The 21,250-nt window shown below is 50.7% G+C and overlaps 9 protein-coding genes across 9 annotated transcripts; 4 read left to right on the top strand and 5 right to left on the bottom strand.

The window, feature by feature from the left end:
* Positions 1-24: 24 nt before the first annotated feature.
* On the bottom strand, positions 25-990 carry M430DRAFT_108617 (hypothetical protein; the record flags this gene model as incomplete). The annotated part of the gene is made up of 1 exon (XM_024861226.1): positions 25-990. One exon carries the CDS (start codon positions 988-990, stop codon positions 25-27), a length of 966 nt encoding a protein of 321 aa, XP_024717962.1.
* A 925-nt stretch (positions 991-1,915) lies between these two features.
* On the top strand, positions 1,916-2,843 carry M430DRAFT_53326 (hypothetical protein; the record flags this gene model as incomplete). The annotated part of the gene is made up of 3 exons (XM_024868370.1): positions 1,916-2,394; positions 2,480-2,628; positions 2,677-2,843. The coding sequence occupies 3 exons, from the start codon at positions 1,916-1,918 to the stop codon at positions 2,841-2,843; spliced, it is 795 nt and encodes a 264-aa protein (XP_024717961.1).
* Positions 2,844-3,274: 431 nt separating this feature from the next.
* On the top strand, positions 3,275-4,452 carry M430DRAFT_61173 (hypothetical protein; the record flags this gene model as incomplete). The annotated part of the gene is made up of 4 exons (XM_024868905.1): positions 3,275-3,806; positions 3,927-4,015; positions 4,068-4,218; positions 4,271-4,452. The coding sequence occupies exons 1-4, from the start codon at positions 3,509-3,511 to the stop codon at positions 4,450-4,452; spliced, it is 720 nt and encodes a 239-aa protein (XP_024717960.1). The 5' UTR covers positions 3,275-3,508.
* Positions 4,453-4,781: 329 nt separating this feature from the next.
* M430DRAFT_145952 (hypothetical protein) lies at positions 4,782-6,788 on the bottom strand. Its single transcript, XM_024862982.1, has 4 exons — positions 6,691-6,788; positions 6,592-6,639; positions 6,455-6,540; positions 4,782-6,399 (listed from the first exon to the last, which is right to left on the bottom strand). The coding sequence occupies exons 1-4, from the start codon at positions 6,731-6,733 to the stop codon at positions 4,873-4,875; spliced, it is 1,704 nt and encodes a 567-aa protein (XP_024717959.1). The 5' UTR covers positions 6,734-6,788; the 3' UTR covers positions 4,782-4,872.
* A 635-nt stretch (positions 6,789-7,423) lies between these two features.
* Positions 7,424-9,150, top strand: M430DRAFT_107646 (hypothetical protein; the record flags this gene model as incomplete). The annotated part of the gene is made up of 2 exons (XM_024861170.1): positions 7,424-7,845; positions 7,896-9,150. 2 exons carry the CDS (start codon positions 7,424-7,426, stop codon positions 9,148-9,150), a joined length of 1,677 nt encoding a protein of 558 aa, XP_024717958.1.
* A 611-nt stretch (positions 9,151-9,761) lies between these two features.
* Positions 9,762-13,573, bottom strand: M430DRAFT_108378 (hypothetical protein; the record flags this gene model as incomplete). Its single annotated transcript, XM_024861206.1, has 7 exons — positions 9,762-9,823; positions 9,873-10,278; positions 10,328-10,529; positions 10,582-11,689; positions 11,742-12,722; positions 12,777-13,046; positions 13,099-13,573. The coding sequence occupies 7 exons, from the start codon at positions 13,571-13,573 to the stop codon at positions 9,762-9,764; spliced, it is 3,504 nt and encodes a 1,167-aa protein (XP_024717957.1).
* A 1,007-nt stretch (positions 13,574-14,580) lies between these two features.
* Positions 14,581-16,510, bottom strand: M430DRAFT_127252 (hypothetical protein). The gene is made up of 4 exons (XM_024862018.1): positions 16,085-16,510; positions 15,607-16,034; positions 15,132-15,558; positions 14,581-15,082 (listed from the first exon to the last, which is right to left on the bottom strand). The coding sequence occupies exons 1-4, from the start codon at positions 16,186-16,188 to the stop codon at positions 14,716-14,718; spliced, it is 1,326 nt and encodes a 441-aa protein (XP_024717956.1). The 5' UTR covers positions 16,189-16,510; the 3' UTR covers positions 14,581-14,715.
* A 902-nt stretch (positions 16,511-17,412) lies between these two features.
* M430DRAFT_22119 (hypothetical protein) lies at positions 17,413-18,472 on the top strand (the record flags this gene model as incomplete). The annotated part of the gene is made up of 2 exons (XM_024864641.1): positions 17,413-17,472; positions 17,624-18,472. The coding sequence occupies 2 exons, from the start codon at positions 17,413-17,415 to the stop codon at positions 18,470-18,472; spliced, it is 909 nt and encodes a 302-aa protein (XP_024717955.1).
* Positions 18,473-18,963: 491 nt separating this feature from the next.
* M430DRAFT_107964 (hypothetical protein) lies at positions 18,964-20,524 on the bottom strand (the record flags this gene model as incomplete). Its single annotated transcript, XM_024861184.1, has 4 exons — positions 18,964-19,763; positions 19,901-20,125; positions 20,194-20,303; positions 20,355-20,524. The coding sequence occupies 4 exons, from the start codon at positions 20,522-20,524 to the stop codon at positions 18,964-18,966; spliced, it is 1,305 nt and encodes a 434-aa protein (XP_024717954.1).
* Positions 20,525-21,250: the final 726 nt, after the last annotated feature.

Here is a 21,250-nt window from a genome sequence, read left to right as displayed (position 1 = left end):
CATATCTACAGAAATATAACCGGCCTATGAAAGGCGGAAGATCAGAGTTGCGATGATACTGACTATCGCAGCTCCTGTGGCAGCACCCTCCAATGCGACTAATGTTACATCTTGCTTCCGCATAGATATAATTTTGTCACTGAATAAATCTTCCGCTGCGGCTTGCCAATCCTGCACTGCGGTTTTCCACGTCTCTGGCTTCGTCAGTGATACAACCGTTGGCAGATGCATTTCTGCCGTATCCATAGAAGCCGCCTCGTCCTGTTGAGCTGGATGACCATGTATGAGAGATACCACCGTATCTACTGCTGGGGTCGACCCATCAGAACCATCAACCACCTCTTCTGCCAACTCTTGAACACCTGCGTTCACAATACCATCCGACGGTATCTGGTCCACTGTCTCGTCATGTCTCGCGGCCTGGGCCTCCTTCTCCTTCTCCAAAGCTTCCCTGACCTTTTCCTCAAATCCATGAACCAATCTCCTCCGTCTATAGGGTTCAAATCCCAATTGGAACACCAAAAACAAAAGCACGTTGACCCCCATCAGGCCCCAAGTACCCCAGGTACTCATCCTCCTAATCTTGTCGCTCCAAATCTGCTCCTCATGATACCGACTCAGTATACTACTACTCAGTTGGCTGGCAGCATGTTCCGCCTCCCTCTCCGCCTCAGCCAACTTGGTCGCCGCTTCCTGGACTGCTTGTTCATTACTATGATCCATCCTATACAGACTCGTAAACCGCTCAAGATCTGTCGGCGTCCAAGTATCCTTCCTCGCCAATAACGTCGTGACCTCCCGTTGGGTGGAAGCTCTGTCGGCCACCATGGTCTTATAGGTGAGGCGTGAAGAACGAACCGCATCTTGCGCCTCCTGCAAGCGCTTTTCGAGGGAGACAATGCGTTCCTTCAAAGCCTCGATGCCCGAGTAGCCGGTCAAGTCGTTGATGCGTTGGGAGGCTATGAAGATGTTGCCCTGGAGGTGGTCCATGATGTTGGAGAAGCGTTTCGTGATGGCGCTCCGCCGGCTTTCCTCCGCGGACGGGAGCTCTCCCGCGTCATTCTCTGGTAGTGGCGGCGGTGGGGGAGAGGCGGATTCAGGGGTTGGTGAGGGCTCTTGCTCTTGGGGAGCGGGAGGTTTGGACTGGTCGGCAAATCGCCGGACTTGGGAGCGGATTCTACATTGTAGACAGGTGGATGCGCGGACGGAGGGGCGGTTGGAGAGGCGTAGTGGTCGTGATGCTGGGGAGGAGGCAATTGGATCGAAGATGAGCCTTGGGGCGAGCCGGGCCAAGGGCCTCATGACGAGTCTATCTCGCGGGAGACGGCGAGGTTGGTTGTGGTTGTTGTGGTTGAGGTTCTGGTTCTGGTTCCTGTCCCTGGATCGAATCTCTAAATACCTCCAGCCAGCTCGGCTGAACTGAAGTACCGAAAATACCAGTTAAATACCGGAACGCGGCGAAATGGGGAAGGTTACTCGGTAAATTCCATAAATACGGTAAGAATAGCGATAATAAGGACAAATAATAGACTCTCCCCGCCTCACCGCTTTGGTGGGGCACGGAAGGCTTTTACGGAATATCCTGTTAAAAGGAGTCGGTCAGGAACCCCCACCATGGCTCTCGCTGGAGAACCTCCTTTCATTTCAGGTCGGATTCTACTCTTCTGTAGATAGAGTTCAATCAATACACCCGTTGCATACAATATAGAACCTCCTGTCTTGACACTCTTTGATACTTTGCTCTTCTTTTTCCTAGATCTGTGTCCCTTGCTCTGCCCTGCCTCTGCAATTGCACCCAGGTAAAACTCTCAATGGCTGCTGTTCCCCTCCCCGCCCTTCTTCCCTTGGATCTCCCGTTGACCTTTGAATTCTTGAAGCCTCCCTTCTCCAAACCAGACCCTCTGCCACCGCCATCATGTCGGCAACTACCCTCCCTGCCATGAAGACTGCCCCCAAGTTCATCTTCTTCAGCGACTTCGACGGCACCATCACCCAGCGAGACTCCAACGACTTCATGACCGACAACATAGGCTTTGGACAGAAGCTGCGGAAGCAAGGCAATCAAGATGTGCTTGATGGCAGATCCTCTTTCCGGGATGCTTTCCGGGAGATGATGGACTCGATCAAGACTCCCTACGATGAATGTATAAAGATCCTCCTTGAGAATATCAAGTTGGATCCCTATTTCAAGGAATTCTATGACTGGGCGAGGAGCAACAACATACCCGTCGTGATCCTGAGTGGCGGGATGGTGCCGATCATTCGAGCGCTGTTGGTCCACTTGGTAGGAAAGGACGCAGACGATATCCAGATCGTTGCTAACGACGTTGCACCGAGGGATGGCAAGAGCATCAATGAGGAAGGGGGCTGGCAAATTGTGTTCCATGATGAGAGGCGAGTGATACTCCAGGATCTGCATCGTCGTCCTGAAGCCAGGACTTGTGCTTTCGACAGAGCTTGGTTCTAATGCCTTTGACAGCCATTTCGGTCACGACAAGTCACGGGAGATCAGACCGTACGCAAATCTACCTGATGCAGAACGGCCCACCCTGTTCTATGCTGGAGATGGGGTGTCCGATCTCTCTGCAGCAAAAGAGACCGATCTCCTGTTTGCGAAGAAGGGACATGGTAAGAGGTCCAGCCCGAGGGGGGTGAAGACATCCTAACAAATTGCAGATCTTGTCACCTACTGTGTCAGGGAGAAAGTCCCCTTCACACTCTTTGAAGATTGGTCAACAATTCTAGCGACGGTGAAAGATATTGTGGCTGGGAAGACCACAGTCAAGAAGGTCTCAGAAGAAGGTGTGGAATCCTTTGAGCGCCTGGGAAACGAGAAGAACTAGAGGTTTGATAGAAGGATTGATACATTGTTTAGAGAGACCGGTGTAGTAGGGCCCATTTATAGAGCCATAGACGCCTCGACTAGACTCGCTCTGCAGTATTTGAAGTATAAATCAAAAGATCGGATCGAGGTATCAATTGCCGGCCGAAATGGGTTGAGTAATCGACAAGATTCCGTTGAAGAAATAGCCCCGATGGCTCTCCATCGTTGACCTTGTTGATCCTCAGGGAGCAGCTTTTGTTCACAAGAGGGCTGTAAGAGATAGGACATATATAAGTGAAGGGAGAGGAATTCGTAATCGAAGGAGGCCGAAAGAAGTGCGGTCGAGGGGATCTGACTAAGAGCCTGTTGATCGTAGCCAAGTGATATGTAAAAGCCGTGCTGCAAGGGTTTGACAACCCCCTAATAAAGTCTATATCGTAACATATCCGTTAACCGCATCGTATCTTTCAATCTGTCCGATATACACATCTCTCTCTCCCCCCAAGAAGTGAGTTGTGTGAGTGAAGCTTCATTTTCGTCGCACGAAAAGCTCCGGCGCAACCGACCAATCAGCCGCCAGCCAAACCAATCGCTCGTTCCTTGCCGACGAACCTCAAAATCCTCAGCTCATAACCTACCGTCACCTCCCATCCATCAATTGCCTACACCACACCGCCGCTCACCATGGCCTCTCTCACCTCCACCTCTCGCACGCTGCTGCGCGCTCTGCCACGCACCTCTCTGTCCTCTCTCCCCGTTCGCGCCCTCTCCACCTCGTCCAGCAAATGCGGACCCGGCGCGGCGGACACCAGCTCTTTCGACTCGCCCTTCCGCGGCTTTGGCGGCAGCAAGACCGCCAAGATCCCCGATTTCAGCCATTACAAGAGCAACAAGAGCCAGACCAGCAACCAGATGTTCCAGTACTTCATGGTCGGCACAATGGGTGCTCTCACAGCCGCGGGTGCCAAGAACACCGTTCAAGGTACGTTCCGGGATTTCTACATCGGCAATGGGGTGGCGAAAATACAATGCATTGGAATCATGGCTTGAATATTGGTTAGGATGTGATTAGAGTGGTCTGCTGATACCGGTGTGAATATAGACTTCCTGGTGAACATGTCCGCCTCTGCGGATGTTTTGGCCATGGCCAAGGTCGAGGTTGACCTGTCGGCCATTCCCGAGGGCAAGAACGTACGTGATAACATCAATTGGGACCGGACTTTCAGCGTACTGATGGATACAGGTCATTATCAAATGGCGAGGCAAGCCAGTCTTCATCCGCCACCGAACCCCCGATGAAATCAAGGAGGCCGAGAGCGTCAAGGTCGAGTCGTTGCGGGATCCTCAAAAGGATGAGGACCGTGTCAAGAAGCCTGAATGGTTGGTCATGATCGGTATGAGCACATTCCAGTCCTCGTCTTGAGTCGGTACTGATTAATGAATTAGGTGTCTGCACACACTTGGGATGCGTACCCATCGGCGAAGCCGGCGACTTCGGAGGATGGTTCTGCCCCTGCCACGGTTCTCACTACGATATTTCCGGACGTATACGAAAGGGACCCGCGCCTCTTAACCTCGAGATCCCAGAATACGACTTCCCTGAAGAGACGTCGCTGGTTATTGGTTAATTTAGATTGTATAAAGCATACGGCGTGTCAGTGTTGTTAGACGGGGGACATGGGGTAGACGACGAGATGGCGATTTGCGGCTTTGTAGAAGGGAATGATGCCGTTGTACAAAATATCATCGAAACCTATTGCAAAAAGTCATATTCTTGGTGCCCTTTGCAACGTGACGTATGTGTAAAGACTCGGGTAGTTGGGATGGACGGGCGTGATCATTCCTGTAGACCCTTCTTCCTTCGAGCAGGATTGTCCTCTATTCATTTGCAGCACAATGTCACATCGGTCTGGGTCACAGCTCCCGCTCCCCTTATAGCCAACCACCCCTGTCACTAATCTGGATCATATGGTCAACTACACCGTCAATGCTTTACATATCTAATCTGTAATATTACAAGCATCAGCTCTTCATTCCGTATTCCCTCATCAATGACCATGTCCATCGTCACCACCAGCCTCTGGCTTATCCAACGTGATAAGCGTATCGATCCTCATTATAGATATACAAGCCTCGACCGCCGACTTCAACTGGCGAACCTTGCTCATGCTGGGCTCCAGAACACCGGCCTTGATCTCATCCACCACCTTCCCTTTCATCAGGTCCAGACCGTAGTTCTTGTAATTCTTCTTCTTGGCTATGGTCTTCTCGTCCTCGTTGGCATCACCGTCCTGGATCCGCTGCGATAGAGCGTGTCTGGATCGGAGTTGGGCCACGAGCTCAGATGAGTCCTTGGCAGCGTTGACGGCGAGCGTCTTGGGAATGGTCAGGAGTGCTTGAGCAAACTCGCCAATGGCAAGTTGCTCTCGGGAGCCGACGGTGCCGGCGAATTCTTCGAGATAGATGTGCAGAGCGGTCTCGACAGCACCACCTCCAGGAACGATGCTTCCACTCTCCAGTGTTCGCTTGACCGCACAGAGCGAGTCGTGGACCGATCTCTCCATCTCATCGAGCTGGTAGTCATTGGGTCCCCGGAGGATGATAGATGCTGAGGTGTGAGCCTTAGTACCCTTGATCAATATACACTCGTCGTCGGAAATCCGCTCCTGGACAACTTCCTCAGCATGACCTAATGAGGATGCCTCGAATTTCTCGTCGCCATTAAGATCAGACAATGAGCTGATCAATGTTGCTCCGGTCGCCTTGGCTATCCGTCGAAGGTCTTCCTTCTTGCATCTCCGAACAGCCATAGCTCCCTTCTCGATGAAGAGCTTAAGACACAGATCATCGATACCCTTTGTAGTCAACACAACATTTGCTCCTGACTTAAGAATCATCTCTACTCGGTCCATGACTATTCCCGCCTCACGTTCTCTGATTTGCTCCAACTGCTGCGGGTCATCAATCGTGATGTGGACTCCGAGCTTCATCCTCTCCTTTTGCAGATTCATATCGAGAATGGCGATTTTTGCATCGGTGATTCTGGTCTTCATCATTTGCGAGGCAACCGTGCAATTTAATGCATATCCCTTCACCAATACCGACTCTAATGCTCCCTTCCCGTGCGCTTTCAGGATATTGACTGCCTTGACCGGGTACTTGGTCTCTTGTCGGTTGTTCGTTGACTTGACTGCCTGCATAGCATCAACAACCATGTTTGCGAAGAAATCTGAATCCGCCCCAATAATTTTGCTCGACATGGAGGTTTTGGCGATGCTGAGCAGGGAGTCCCGGCCCAGTTGATCCACCTTCACGCTGATGTTCTCGTGCATGTACTTGACAGCTTCGCGAAGAGCTAGACGGTAGCCAGTGATGATGGTTGTAGGATGTATTCGGTTCTTCATGAGTTCGTTGGCTCTTCGGAGAAGTTCTGCTGCAATTATGACAACGGATGTCGTCCCATCTCCAACCTCCTTATCTTGCTGTTGTGCCAGGTCGACCAGAATCTTGCCTGCGGGATGCTCTACATCCAGTAGACTGAGGATGGTTGCGCCATCATTCGTGACAGTGACATCCTGTCGGAAGTTAGTATATTGATATATGGCAGATAGGTGGACGGGTATAGCTTACTCCAATGTCATCCACCATCATCTTGTCTAAACCGCTGGGGCCAAATGAGCTCTTGACTACATTTGCGATGGCCTGAGTAGCAAGAACTGTCCCGGCTATCAGCGTCTACCTTTTTATGAGGATATAAACAATCATACCATTCTGGTCTCGGATGTCTGAACCACTAATCTTCTGGCCACCAAGGACTGTGTGATGTTAGCCGACTTGAAGTCAAACGGTCTCCAAACATATCTTACACAGAGTTCCAGCATTGCGCGGTTGTTCGAAGAGGGATCCCATGTTGGTTGATTTGGCTCGACAGTGCTACTCCTTACTGCCCAGATCTTTACTCGAGGTTCACAATTTCTTCCGCGCCCTGCTTGGAGACGCGATGCGAGCTTTGTGCCCTAGCTGTGATAGGCTAGCTTCGTTCTGATATATGAGGCATGCACAGCCTTGTCTGCCTGGAGAATGAGGCCGAAACCTCCCCCCCTATCTTGCCGCGGAGAGAACACAGCAAAGGGACGGGAGATCAAAGGATCTGGATCTAGATGGCATGAAATATAGGTAAAGTAGTCAAGGATATTGGAGGTTGAGAGACCCTGGGGGAAGAGCACTCATACATGCTATATCATGTACCGTAAATGCACTCTGATCCTCTCTCCTATTCCTCTACAGATACATATAGCATTTTGAAAGGGCTTTGTAGCAGCAAGTCTTCAGACAACACACCTTCAACTACTTCTCAAAGCCGGAAGATATGCTCTAAACACATATCTCATCTGGAATCCCAAGAATACATTGCCAAACCGCCGTCGTCGTCTTCAACTTCCCACGGCAACGAGGCTGAGATCCGTTGTATCTAAGCGAGGCCACTAAATAGCGGGGGAGTCACAAATTTGGCCTTTGATCGATTTCGAGGTGCAAGACTTTGGAATCTCTCTATCCCCCCACCCTCTCAACGAGACGCTGCACGACCCAAACAACATCATGGCCGAACCCCCAGCAGAACAGTCCAAGAGCGCCCTCAAAAAGGCCGAGAAGCAGGCAAAGATGGCTGCTGAGAAGGCCGCCAAAGCAGCGAAGCAATCCCTTGCGGTGGTGGGCGGAAAGAAGACGGACGATATAATTGGAATCACGGTCTCGAAATCTCAGAACTTCTCGGCATGGTACCAGGAGGTCGTCCTCAAGGCCGAGATGATCGACTACTACAATGAGATCTCGGGCTTCTTCATCTTGCGTCCTGCCTCGATGTATATCTGGAACACCATCAGGAAGTGGTTCCAGGAGCGCATCGAGGCCATGGAAGTTGAGGAGGCCAGTTTCCCCATGTTCTTGTCTTCAAAGTCGCTCGAGAAGGAGAAGGACCATGTTGAGGGATTCGCTCCCGAACTTGCCTGGGTCACTAAAGCGTTTGTTCCCAACCCTTATCTTCTCGCTGTCCAATGCTAATTGTACTTAGCGGAGACAAAGATCTCGAGGTTCCCGTCGCGGTTCGTCCAACTTCCGAAGCCGTCATGTACCCCTACTTCTCGAAGTGGATTCGGAGTCACCGAGATCTCCCCCTGCGACTCAACCAGTGGAACAGCGTGGTTCGGTGGGAGGCCAAGCAAACCACCCCATTCCTCCGAGCTCGGGAGTTCTTGTGGCAGGAGGGACATACTGCGCATTTGACTGAAGAGCTGGCCGGTGAAGAAGTGCTCCAAATCCTCGAACTATATGCTGGAGTTTACGAACAATTACTCGCCGTCCCAGTCGTCCGGGGCAGAAAGACAGAGAAGGAGAAATTTGCCGGCGGATACTACACTACAACCGTAGAAGGATACATCCCTTCCAATGGGCGAGGTATCCAAGGCGCAACGTCCCATTGTTTGGGCCAAAACTTCAGTAAGATGTTTGATATCACTGTCGAAGACCCTGCTCCCAAGGCTGGCGAGGGAGCCAAACACATCCACGTCTGGCAAAACTCCTGGGGTCTCTCTACTCGTGTCATCGGTGTCATGGTCATGATCCACGGCGATGATAAGGGTCTGGTTCTCCCTCCCCGCATCGCCCGGCTCCAGGTCATCATCATCCCCGTCGGTATCAACAAGAACACATCCCCAGAAGATAAGACCAAGCACTACGACAAGCTCCAAGAACTGAAGGACTCCCTCAAGAAAGCCGGTGTGCGAGTCGACTACGACACCCGCGAGGGCTACACCCCAGCGTGGAAGTTCAACGACTGGGAACTCAAGGGCGTGCCCCTGCGTCTGGAATACGGGCCCAAGGACGCCGCGCAATCCGTCGTATCGTTCGCGCGCCGCGACACCGGCGAGAAGGGCACCATCGCCATCTCCTCCATCGCGACCGAGGTCCCCGCCCTCCTCGAGAAGATCCAGAGCGACATGTACAACAAAGCCGACGCGGCCTTCCGCTCGCACCGCCTGGTGATCACGAACTGGGACGAGGTCGTCCCCGCCCTGGACTCCAAGAACGTGGTTCTGATCCCCCACTGTCTGGAGGAGAAGTGCGAGGATAGGATTAAGGAGATCACGAAGGGGGCGCCGGATGAGACGGATGGTCCTGCGGACCAGAAGGCACCAAGCATGGGCATGAAGAGCTTGTGTATCCCCTTCGAGCAGCCGGAGGGTATCGTCAAGGGGGAGACGAAATGTCTAAACCCCGAGTGCACGGCGTTCGCTGAGAAGTGGTGTATGTTCGGAAGGAGTTATTAGATGGTGAACGATGAAGGAGTTGGAGTTGGGAGAGGAAAGAAAGCCCGGCAGGCTAGTGTTGTGGGAAAAGGAAATGAAGTGTTAGCTACCTTAGCTATCTATGATCATGAATGGGTTGTCAGGGTTTCATTTCATGTATTCCTGCGGCTATGCTGGACGCTTTCACTGAGCACGAGTCTACAAATCTCGCATTTCCGAGATGGGTACAGAGATAAAGAGAGGTGCCGTAGCTAGCTAGCAGAAGATAAAGGAATCAATACTTGAAATGTCACAAAACGGAAGTTGAAAGTGTCATGATCTAGTATTACGTATGGGCCTGAGGCTGCTAGTAAGAAGTTTGAGACGTCCGCCCCAGGATGTTTGTTTGTCTAGAACTGAATGAGAATCCTCCATTTTGACCCATTTCCCGTTTCTAGTGAAGCCATGTTCTTCGCCTTCGTACATTCCAGTCCCGATTGGTCCAATTCTCTTTGTGGTCCATCATCTGTTGGGTGAGGAGATTTGCATTCCATGCTCATACAAGCAGGTGTTGCCAAATCACGAGGCATGCGATAACGTCAAGGGGTATCGTGTGGCGGACAAAAAAGTCTTGACTTTTAACGCAGACTCCTTCACACAAAGTCGGCACAATAGGAGAAGCCTCTGAACTCTTCTTGCATAGCTTGCGATAGCACTTTTGAACATATTAGTTGAGATCATTTAAAGACACCAAGAGAACTTACCAGACTGAACAGGCGTCAAAACCGGTGTAACACTCGTAAACTCGGAATCGAAGTTGCTGGTATCTGTAGCACTGGAGATTGTAGGTTGGAAAGGCGGTTGGATCCGCTTGTGGTAAACATCATCCCAATTGATGTTCCTAAAGAAGGGCTGGCTCATGATCTCTTGCGCATCAGTCGGCCCGCTTCCAAGACGTTGATCAGGCTCTCGGGTGAGGAGCTTCTGTAAGATTGAGACTGAATCCCGAGGCATATGAATTGGATAGAGGGGCTCGTCAGCAAGAATAGCATCGTAGATTTCATCCTCGTCTTCGCCTCGGAAGGGCGATTGCTGCAGGAGCATTTGATAGATCAGAACACCAAACGCCCACCAGTCGACAGCTCGACCATATTTCTTGTCAAGTAAAATCTACTCGCGTCAGTTCTGATCCAGAATCCGCACTATCCGGAAAGCTTACCTCAGGAGCCATGAATTCAGGAGTACCGCAGAAGGTGCTGGTTGTTGAACCATACCACATGTCTTCCTTGCAAAGACCATAATCAGCAACCTTGATATGGCCATCAAGGGTCAACATGATATTGTCCAATTTCAAGTCACGGTAGATGACTCCATTTTCGTGGAAGTATTTCAATGCCAAGCAGACCTCAGCAGCATAAAATCTAGAACTGTTTAGTAAACTGCGAGGTTGAGCTTGAATTGGGGTTGACTTACTGGGCTCTCTTTGTCCCGAATTGACCACGCTGAATGTGCAACATAAGATCACCTCCACTGATATACTCCATGACGAAGTAAACTCTTGTCTCTGTCTGGAAACAAGCGTGAAGATTAAGCAGGAAAGGATGACGCTCCTTATTTGCGATCAAAAACACTCTCTTCTCTGACCGAGTGCTTTCGACCTCGTCATTTTCAATAATGAACTCCTTTTTCAACACCTTGATAGCGTACAGCTGCTTCGTTTGTTTGGTCTCGGCAAGCATAACCTTACCGAAGTTGCCTTTACCAAGAACAGCAAGGAAGTTGAAGTGATCCAGGCCAATACGACGACCAGTTCCAGCTTCAGTTGCCGGGGGCGCGGGTTTACGCACGACGGCAGTTGGAGAAGCAGCTACTGGTTCTGGTGCAGACGGGGGTGCGCCATAGACTGCTTGTGTTGGCGGTATTTGAGGGGGCATTTGAGGCTGGGCCTGAGGGAAAGGCTGAGTTGGATAGCCACTGACTTGAGCATATGCAGCAGGGTTGTAACTCGGTGTTGTGGGAACTTGAGACTTTGGAGGCATACCGTAGCCACCGTCTTCCGCGTGAGTATCGAGCCGATTCGGATACCCACCCGGGTTACGACCAGCTGCAGTTTGGCTAGCATAATCCGAAGAAGCTCTTTGATGGTACTGATCTTTTTGTGAAGGAGTTCTTTGACCAGTCATTGCCGCTGCTGCCGCCGCTGCTGCCGATGAGGAAGAAGTACGATCGGGGCCGGATGGTCTACCCGGCGAGGTCTGACCTTGGGCATACATTGCCTTGGCGGCTTCTGTAGCCTCCACGGATGAAGCAGAGGACGCTCCATATGACTGAGTTCGAGATGTACGAGAGGGGTCAGACGAACCATAAGATGAGCGTGGGTCAGCGGAAACCTGGGTTTGATCTGTTGAAGCAGTTTTACCAGACTGGGGTCGTAATGTCCGGCCGCTCAAGGAGGATTGCGTTGTCTGCCGCTGCTTTTGAGTTCGAATGCCATCCAGAATCACATTGGCCACAGCCATGGACATCCCACAGAAATCAGGTACAAGATGTACACATTGGGCGTGACAGGTAAGACCACATTCTACGATACGTTAATTTAGACTTTTCCTTTTTAACGTTTGATGAAAACTTACCGGAACATTTCCGACAATTCTTCTTTCCGAAAGGCAAGATATAACCACAGTGGCAACACCAGTTCGCACTCATATTGGAGAATTTCTCGAAGCGATGAGGAATACGATGGTTGATCTTCTCCTCGTCCGGATCCGTTTCGGCATTGGACTTGCTGATACACTTGGTGACGACACTCGTGTAGCACTTGGTGTGGCAGGTATATTTGCAGTCTTCGCACTGCATTCCGGCGGAATACTTGAGGAAATCGCCGCACAGAGCACATCGCATGATGTTGTAGAATTGCTGCGATACGAACTTATGGCCGTACATCTCGTGGACCTCTTCCTTCCGTTGTCGGATGGCACCTTTTCGGTTGAGTCCAACATCGAACGGCCGCCGGTCCTTGGTTTGTTTTGTAAAGCTGATGGTCAGGTGGACTGCACCCGCAGGCTCGAGTGCGAACCATGCATCAATCGGTGGGGGGGCCACGATGGCATTATTGCCGTCTGGGCCAGCAGTTCCAGTACCAGTGCCGCCAGTGCTTTGAGGAGGGGTACCAAACTTTGGTTGTTGTGCAGGATTCATGTTGAACTGTGGAGGTGGCGCGCCCCCTCCTATAGCCATTCTATCAGCAGAAACCCATCCGGAGTTGTTAATCTCAGCCTCAATCCTCTTCCTCCGCATTTCTTCCACGATATCCGATATCCGGATCCATAATAGACCTATTGGCAACGGGTGGTCACTGGGCTTATCGTAGACCGTGAGTTCGATTTCATTTGCCTTTTCGACCATCAAATTGTGGTACTCAGCCTCCCACTTGTCCGTACGTGATGACTTGGTGCGAGCTACCACGTTGTCTTCGACCTTCACTGCTACAAATGTCTCGGGGCCGCGTGTAAATCTACCCGTAGTTGCGTGGTCGACATCCTTGACTGCAAGTATCCGAATCGAGAGTTGTCCAGTCAGGGGCTTTCGCATGTTTGGTGTATTGATGCTGTCATCTTTTCAGGGTGTAAGCTTTCTAATCCCGAATCACTGTAAGCAGTAGATCTTACCATCTGGAGCGTCTGCAGCACTTTCCATGTCAATGTGTAGATCCTCGTATCGTTTCAGGGCTTGTTTAAGGATCTGGATTTTCTGGGTGCTCTCAATCCGGCGTCCCGCAGCATCAGCTTTACTCTTCCTATCGCCCTCCATCTGGTACAGCTGGACCATTTTCTCGATGCCCTTGAGATACTGCTTCTCGACATTGAGCTTGAATTCTAATTGCGACAGCATGAGCTGGATCCGAGGTCCTAGGTGTGGTGTATCGTACTTGATAAGATCTGCAGATTTAAATATCAGTATTGGAAGCACTCTGGGCGATGGGATACCTACCAAGCTTTGTAAAGTTGGGACGTGATTTTGGGATGCCAGAATTGGGCCCCGGCGGTGCGTATGGGTGTCGAGGCGGCATCATATCACCATGGCCGCCGATCTGGCTGTAGTCCTGTGTGCCATAGCCTCCAAGGTCCGAGCCAGCTTCAGTATATCCTCCTCTGGAGTCCTTCGGAGGCGGGGTGGGCGGACCATCCCTGTCGTTGTGAAGGCCAGAGCTGAGCGGTCTTCCATTGCTAGCCGTCCCCAGATTCAGATTGTCCATGCCCTGGCCCATCCGCCGCATCTGCAGCTCTCGCATGCGCTCTTCTAAGTATTGGATGTTGCGGCGCCCTTCTCTGATCTGGGTATCTATTCGACTTCTGACCGTCTCGTTCTGGGTCTGCTGCCGCATTTGATTCGCCGCATTGAGGAGGGCGCGTTCCCGCTCGATCTTCTTGAAGACCGAGCTGAGGGCTTCATCGTCATTGTTCATGATTGCGTCGGTCGGGGTGGGAGCGCGTCTCAACCGCGGCGAGATGGGGGATTTGTTCTTGGAGCGAGCGTTTCGTTCCAGGTGTCGGGTGCTTGGTCGAGCGAGGTGGAGTGGGGTAGCCTCGAGATCTGCCGTTGCTACCTAAGCCTAAGGTAGGGCGCGCGGTGCACAGCGACTTGCCAGATAACGAGCGTTCGCTGGGCCGCGAGGGGGGAACAACGGGACGCACTGAGAACAGTGGCACAGACAGCGTCGGGATATACGACGCGGTGCTCTCGGGGCAGGGATCGGATCGCTCGCGGGGTGTTGCGAAGTCTTGGGGAAGAAATAATTGTTTTGTTTCCGCCAGACACACGTGAGAAGATAATGGAGATGCCCTTCTTTTCTTTTACTCCGCCACAATAGGGTACAGGACGTCGAGCAAGGTTCCTCGACCCCTCCCTGGCAGGCCGCGAAGAAGGTCTGGAGGCTCTGAATCCGAACAAAGGTTGATATTGATATCGATGTGCACGATCGTTCGAGGCAGACCCGGCGGCTTTCTTGCGCGGCTGGGATGGGGAGTGAGGGTTGGACGGGTTGTTGGACCTCGCTCTTGTTGATGCCAAAGAGAGTTGAGGGGCCGTCTCGGTTGTTCTCGTACGGCTCCGTCATAGTCTCCCTACAAAGCACATAATGCTGTGTATATGGTATCATCGCACGCAAGGTTCCCTGGTCGCAGTAGCTATATTGTAATTATGATAAATTATATCCCCTCCTTCATGCGGCATCAGCCCCCTCATCTATCTATTATGCTTGGTATCCTGCACACGGAGTTTTGCATAAGAGGGGGCGTCTTCCCATACGGAGTACCTATATACCGTAAGGGATAGGAGGCAGTAACTCCAGGGTCAGCCACTTCTAATCAATTGTGGGAATCCTTATTGTTGGTTTATTGTTGGTCTATTGGTTCTTTTCTCTCTGCAATGCACCAAGGGTTTTAGTACGAAAAGACCAGGCTTATGAAGCATCGGCGGCCCCGGCGTATAGGTACTTGCTGTATTCCGAGCTACTCACTCCGGCATCTACCTACTCACATACACATGCTTTGCCGTCGGGGCCTAATAATAATATACTACTTTTGTATTTTCTCTCAAGGTAGCTGCTCATTTGGTATACTGAGCCTTGAGCAGCTTGGCGATCGTTGTCAGCTGGATGTTGCTCGTGCCCTCGTAGATGGCCCCTATCTTGCTATCTCTCCACATCTTCTCCGCAATGCCTTCTCGCACAAATCCCATGCCTCCCATGAGCTCAATACCAAGACCGCTAACCTTCTGGGCAACTTGCGAAGCATACAACTTGGCCATCGCAGCATCCTGAACAAAGTTCTCGCCCGCCTCCTTCTTTCGCGAGGCGTTGAACACTAACGCCCTGGCAGCAGAAAGCTCAGTGTACGCCTGCGCAATTTGATGCTGCACACCCTGGAAATCACCGACCAATTGGCCAAATTGTTTTCGGTCGTTCCATACATACCTAGAACCATGTTAGTAGACGGAGTGTCTAATTGGTGATCAATGCTTACTTCACCGCGTTGTCGAAGGCACCGCGGGCGAGACCGGTCATTTGAGCGGCAATTCCAATACGGCCTTCGTTCAACAGTCCTATGGCATATTTATAGCCTTGACCCTCTACACCAAGAAGGTTTTCCTTGGGAACCTCGACATCGTCGAAGTTGAGCACACACGTGCTACTAGCTCTGATACCAAGCTTCTTCTCCTTCTTGGCGATGGAGAATCCCTTCATGCCCTTCTCAACGATGAATGCTGTGATTCCTTTGTAGCCCTTGCTTGGGTCGAGGTTTGCGAAGACAATGAAGAAATCGGCTTCCATCGAGTTGGTGATCCACATCTTGCCTCCTGTGATCTTGTATCCCGAGTCGGTTCTGGTCGCCTTGGTGGCAAGGGCAAAGGCATCTGACCCTGAAACAGGTTCGGAAAGACAGAAAGACCCTGAAATGTCAGCGACTAAACTTCGCTCTTATGCTGTGGTCATCTTACCAACGGTGTTGGTTGCCAGTTTTGGCAGCCACTTCTTCTTCATCTCGGTGCTCCCCCAGTTCAGGATAGCCGTGTTCACCAGAGTGTTGTGCACATCGCACATAACACTGACACTAGGGTCAACTCTGGCCAGCTCCTCGATTCCAATAATGGCAGAAGTGAAGTTCATGCCCGCGCCACCGTATTCCTCGGGGATCTCGACGCCCATCAATCCCTGCTCAAAGAGCTGCTCCACAATCGCGGGGTCCATCATCTCGTTCTCATCCATCTCTCTGACCTTAGGCGCAATAACTTCATTTGCAAATTTGGCCACTGACTCTTGCATGGCACTCTCTATCTCGGACAGGTGCGTAATAGGCGTGGGGGGAATTTCGGTGATGTCGATCGCTTCACTGCGTCGTCGGGCAGTAACAGATAAAGGCCTCGCACTGTATACATTGTCAGATTGAAAAGGTAATCAGGTATGAGAGGGGCTTACTGTTGGTATATCCTCGTAGGTCTCGCAGTTCTCAGAGCTGGCCGTGCCGCCAAGGCTGTGGCTCTTTGGGCCACAGGCCGCAACGCTCTCATGACGGAGGTCATTTTTTGCAATCTGAATGGCTGGTACCTGAGCGCTCTCGGTATGAAATGGAGCGAGGTCAAGAATTGAATCTGCAGGTGAAAGAGAGAAGTAGGATGTCAGAAGTGTGCGAATCTCCAAGGTGGTAGCTCCTCCAATAGCCTCGGCCCAGGGTCGTCGGCCACCACAGCGAGGCCGGTTTTCCTGGAGAAGCCGGGGTTGGAATCGCTTATCAGCGGTAATACTTGTAAGTTGCCTAGGCTCAAAGCTGCTTTTGCGGAGAAATGCCGAATACCCAGACAAAAGATATTCAGGATTGTTTGTTTTGTGAATAACAGAAGAGAACCCCGCTCCTGTATTGAATTGATATTCATACGACGATACATATGAGTAGTAGGTATTCTGACCTGGGTGGCAATCTTCCGAATCGGCCTCACATGTGTTAATCACATGATGTCAGTGTACCCTTTGCCCGGATTATGTAAGAATCGAGCATACCCCAGTGATGATGGTCAAGTATCTGCAGTAAGGTACCGCACCGGTAAACACATATTTTTAAGTTGTAGTCACAGTCGGACCCTTTGTGACTTTCCAAAGACATCAAGTGATGCACAGATGAGAGAACCAAGAAAGCGAACATGCACAATGCGGGTTTGGTGGCTGGTGATTATCTTTCATCAGTACAGCCTAATTCTATGATGGTGTTCAATCATTAGACGACCAGAGATAAGTCCACTGGCGTTGTGGCGGAGTGGTTATCGCGACAGCCTAGAAAGCTGTTTCCTTCGGGAGCACAAGTTCGAATCTTGTCAACGTCGTTTGTTATTTTGCTTTTCTATTCACTTTTATTTCGTTTTTATTTTGGATTTTTTTGCAACCGCCCTGCTTCGTTTTCTCTTTCCAAGGGAAACTTTGAAAATTGATAAAAATAAACCAAATCTGTCTTCTTATCGCAATCCTGATTCTTGGGAACCGCTTTATGCCTTGCTTCAAGCCCTCCTTGTGGATTATATCGATATTGCTTTCAGGATTACCATGCCATATCTCCAAATAACGTCTTGTGACTGTAGTTCTACGGTCTGGCCCTTTGCTTTGAATTTCACATCCACCCCCCGGGGGGAGCCCTAGGAGATCCTTGGGACAGGTATTCAGGGGATTCCAGCGAAACAACACCGCTGGATTGAGTGTCAACTTCCTCCAGTAGAGATGCTGCATCATGACTTGATTGGCCATAGAGTTCGTTGCTTATGGCTCTGAAAGTCAGAATTGGCCTTGCTCAGTTTGGTGGAAACCAGAAGTTGGTGCATGTCCGCATTTCCTTGATATCCTGCGCTATGAAGCCAAACATATAGATCAAGTGATACTTGAAGGTCGTCGTCTTCTTTTGATATTTCCGTCGATTGTACCTCCTAACCCCTGAGCCTCATTTACACGGACAATCCATTCACGTGATGTAAGTCGGACCTCATTTTACCCCGCAATGGCAGCTTTCTCCCTTTTCTCATACCTCATGAATATCATCGTGCAATCCACCCCATCTCAGCCGTAATGTCATCGTATCCTTTCAGCGTCTTGAATGCAGATGTCGATGCTCCATCACCAACTTCCACCTCCTTCACACTGACCCCAACCTCCCACTTTCCAACCGACATCTGGCGCAAGCCCATCCGCCCCTATCAGGGGGAAAGCATCAACAGCTTCAACGCACCCATCATCTACAAACGCATTGGGCTTCCCTCCTTCCAACGCGCTCGCGTCACCGTCTCTGCCCCATGGTCAAAGCTCTACGACCAAGGTGGCCTCATCTTTATCCTCCCGTCCGCGTGCGCCGCTGAAGACGGAGGCAATGGTGGGAGTAGGCTGGAGGTAGCGAAAGGGGGGAAATGGATTAAGACGGGGATTGAGTTTTATGAGGGCGAGGCGTATGTCAGTACGGTTGCGTGCGATCGGTGGTCTGATTGGTCACTTGTGCAGAATGGGATCGTCACCCTTGCGAACGGGGAGAAGCAGGTTACGCTGGAGATGGAGCGGAAGGACGACGATGATACGTTGTGGATTTACGTGATCCATCAAGATGGCGATGGCGGAGAGGAGAAGAGAATTCCGGTTAGAGAGGTCACGTGGGCCTTGAGTGAAGAGGGGAAGATGGATGGAGTGGAACAGATGATGAGGGAGGTTTGGGTGGGGGTTTATGCTGCTACGCCGACGGTGGAGGAGGGGAGGACGCTTGAGGTCAAATTTAGTGGGTTTGAGCTGGTGGTTATGAGCCCTGAGCAGATGGAGAGACGAGCTGGAGCTGGAGCTTGAGCGACACTTCCAAATGTCGCCGTGCAGGCATGAACATTTTACCTTGTGCTCCAGAAATTGGTCACCCTGCTGTTATCTAACTTCAAAGCACATGGCTGCGGCGTCGTATATGCACTTGATACGTACGGTTGACCTTGGAGCCTCAGACCACGAATACAGGCACATAAACGACAATGCTCCCAACATCAGTGGAACTGGATTCATTCTCTGATTCATTATTCATTACCCTATGGACAATACCTTAATACTCTGTTTATACGTAAAGAAAAACTTCGAGCTCCCTTCGAAGGTTCAAGATAGGAAAACACCTAATAATAGAATGAACTCCCAAAAGACACCCGCTACAATGAATACCTTGAAGGAAAAAGTGATTATCATCTCCCAAACAACATCTCGACCGTCTAGGCTCTCGCTATATGTCCACGCCTTTCCAGTCCTCTGTCCAATTGGCTTGAGCCCAGAAACCCATTATGAGTCCTTGCGAAGCACACCTATTCCGTCCTCTTTCTGACATTAGGCAAACAGAACCAGCAAATAAGCATGATCACAAACAACCCAATTGCAATAGGGTGCAACACGAAAGTTCCTACCGCCTGTGCCAAGATACCCGTAGTAAACGGAGCAACCGCACCTCCCGAGCTTCCAAAAGCACTGATGACGCTCAAGCTACTGACCTGATCCTTGCGGCCAATAGCTCTTGAGAAGACCGCCGTAGCACAAGGATACACCGGGCCCAGCAGAAGGCCCACGATAGAAACGGCCACGGCATCACCGATGATGTTGGGCACTTGCCAGACGAGAAGTTCGAATACAGCGGCGCCAATTACCATACCGTAGACGAATCTCTTCTCGCCGATTTTGTGGGCCGGGTGAGTGAGTATAAAGCGTCCGAAGGTGATGCCGCCCCAGAATCCAGCGGTGACATATCCCACGGCTGAAGGATTCCCGTGACGAGTGCCGATGAGGAAGGAGATGACCCAGCCGGAAATGGACACCTCGGCTCCTTGGTACGCGAAGATAAAGAGCGAGCCCAGGATTACTGTTTTGGACTTGAAGGCCTTCTTCATATTTGCCAGCTGGCTCAGTTGCTTGGGTTCATTCCGGACATTGGGAGAGGAGTTTTGCCGTGAGGCAGTTCGTTCCATTGGCGTGAGCAGTGCATGGCTTGATTCTGCCTCGTAATACCAGAATGACCAGCCAGCAAACGCGAGGTTGAAAACCGTCATTGATAGAGTCAGCAGATAGTAGCGGCTCCAAATTAGACCGCCTCTTGTAACCATAGCTGTGGCCACTGCAAGGTCTCGAAGTCAGCAACATTTGATCAAGAGTTGACTAGAATAATAAACCAAGGTTCATGAGCAGCAGAACATGCTCCATAATGCATCTTAGGTGAATTTACGGAACGAGTTGCTTTGAAAATATACATACTTATGGGCCCAATAGTCCCGCCAACGCCGTACGATCCGTGCATTGCTCCTAACATCTTTGTTCCATTTTGGAGGTTGGCGGCAAAAACGTTGCCCAAAGCCAAATTCATAGCCATTCCAACACCCAGGAAGAAAAAGGAGACAATGACAACTGGGTACGGCGGCGTACAGATGACTGGGATGTATCCACAAATCATCATAGTCTGCGCAAACATGAGAGTCTTGGCTATCATCAAGATTATTATAAATACTAGTTCAGAACATAAATATAAAACAAATATTTCATCATCTTACCTCTCCCAAATCGGCCGCGCAACGCATCGACGAAGAAGGCGGCTAGAATGAATCCAATTGCGTTGGTCACAAAGATGAGTGATACAACCGCGTAGCCAATGTCGTAATGTCTGAGACGATGTAAGTAACTCAAATATCACGGATACAATCTAGAAACATACTTCTCTATGTAAGGAATCAACGCACCAGGCGCCGAATCAGACAAGCCGTTGCAGAAGTTCAACAAACAGACAGAAAGCATCCTAAACCTATTGATTGGCGGGTTCGAGAAACTCTGCATTGCCTCTACAACATCCTGGTCAGTAAGGATTGGACTCGCAGGCCTGCTCATCTCCAGATCATGTGGGAGTCGTGGAGTTTGCGCGCCAGAAGGCGTAGTAGCACTCCTGGGTTCTCTCGAGGGGCCATCGAGTCTCGCACCCCACTGGATATTGTCGAGCTCAAGGGCATCTGGTGCTCGAGGAAGTGGGATTGAATGGTAATTCTTCGCTAATGCTTTCCGGGGCGCACTTGGGATTGCATAGGTTTCTGAATTGCTGGGAGACAGTGCAACGTCAATGAATGCGAGCGCGTGGGTAGTCATTCTGAGCGACAGCTACTGTTACACATAAGTGGAGGGGCAGAGACGAAGATGATAGGAGCACTCTCGAATAGCCTTCAGGAACAAGACACCGATGTGGTAAAAGAAAAGGATTCAGCGGCCCAAATGAAATAAATTTCAAGAATATCTGCGACAGAAGCTGGACGGTGTAGGGACGGGTGTGCGTTTAGGGGCTAGTCATAATACTTTAGCCTTTGACCCACGGTTGATATCAGATCGACAAGGAAGATCAATTCCAGGTTCGCAAGGTAAGGTACTCATCTCAGTCCTGAGGGATTCTTATAGCAGCCTCCAAGACATGCGGATAATTACCTTCCGTGGCAGGTCTCCTTCAGACCAGAGAAACTCGCCATCGAACAACAGTGCGACACGTTGTGCACCAAAAGTCGAGTAACACTGCATCATCAGAGCTGCTGAAAAATCAAAATATTGTACTGTAAGTCTCAATGCTGCCCG

Source organism: Amorphotheca resinae (genome assembly GCF_003019875.1).
Source record: "Amorphotheca resinae ATCC 22711 unplaced genomic scaffold M430scaffold_11, whole genome shotgun sequence".
In the NCBI taxonomy this organism is placed as follows: domain Eukaryota; kingdom Fungi; phylum Ascomycota; class Leotiomycetes; order Helotiales; family Amorphothecaceae; genus Amorphotheca; species Amorphotheca resinae.
The sequence above is the reverse complement of the archived record's forward strand: the minus strand, read 5'-3'. Positions and strand labels throughout refer to the sequence as shown.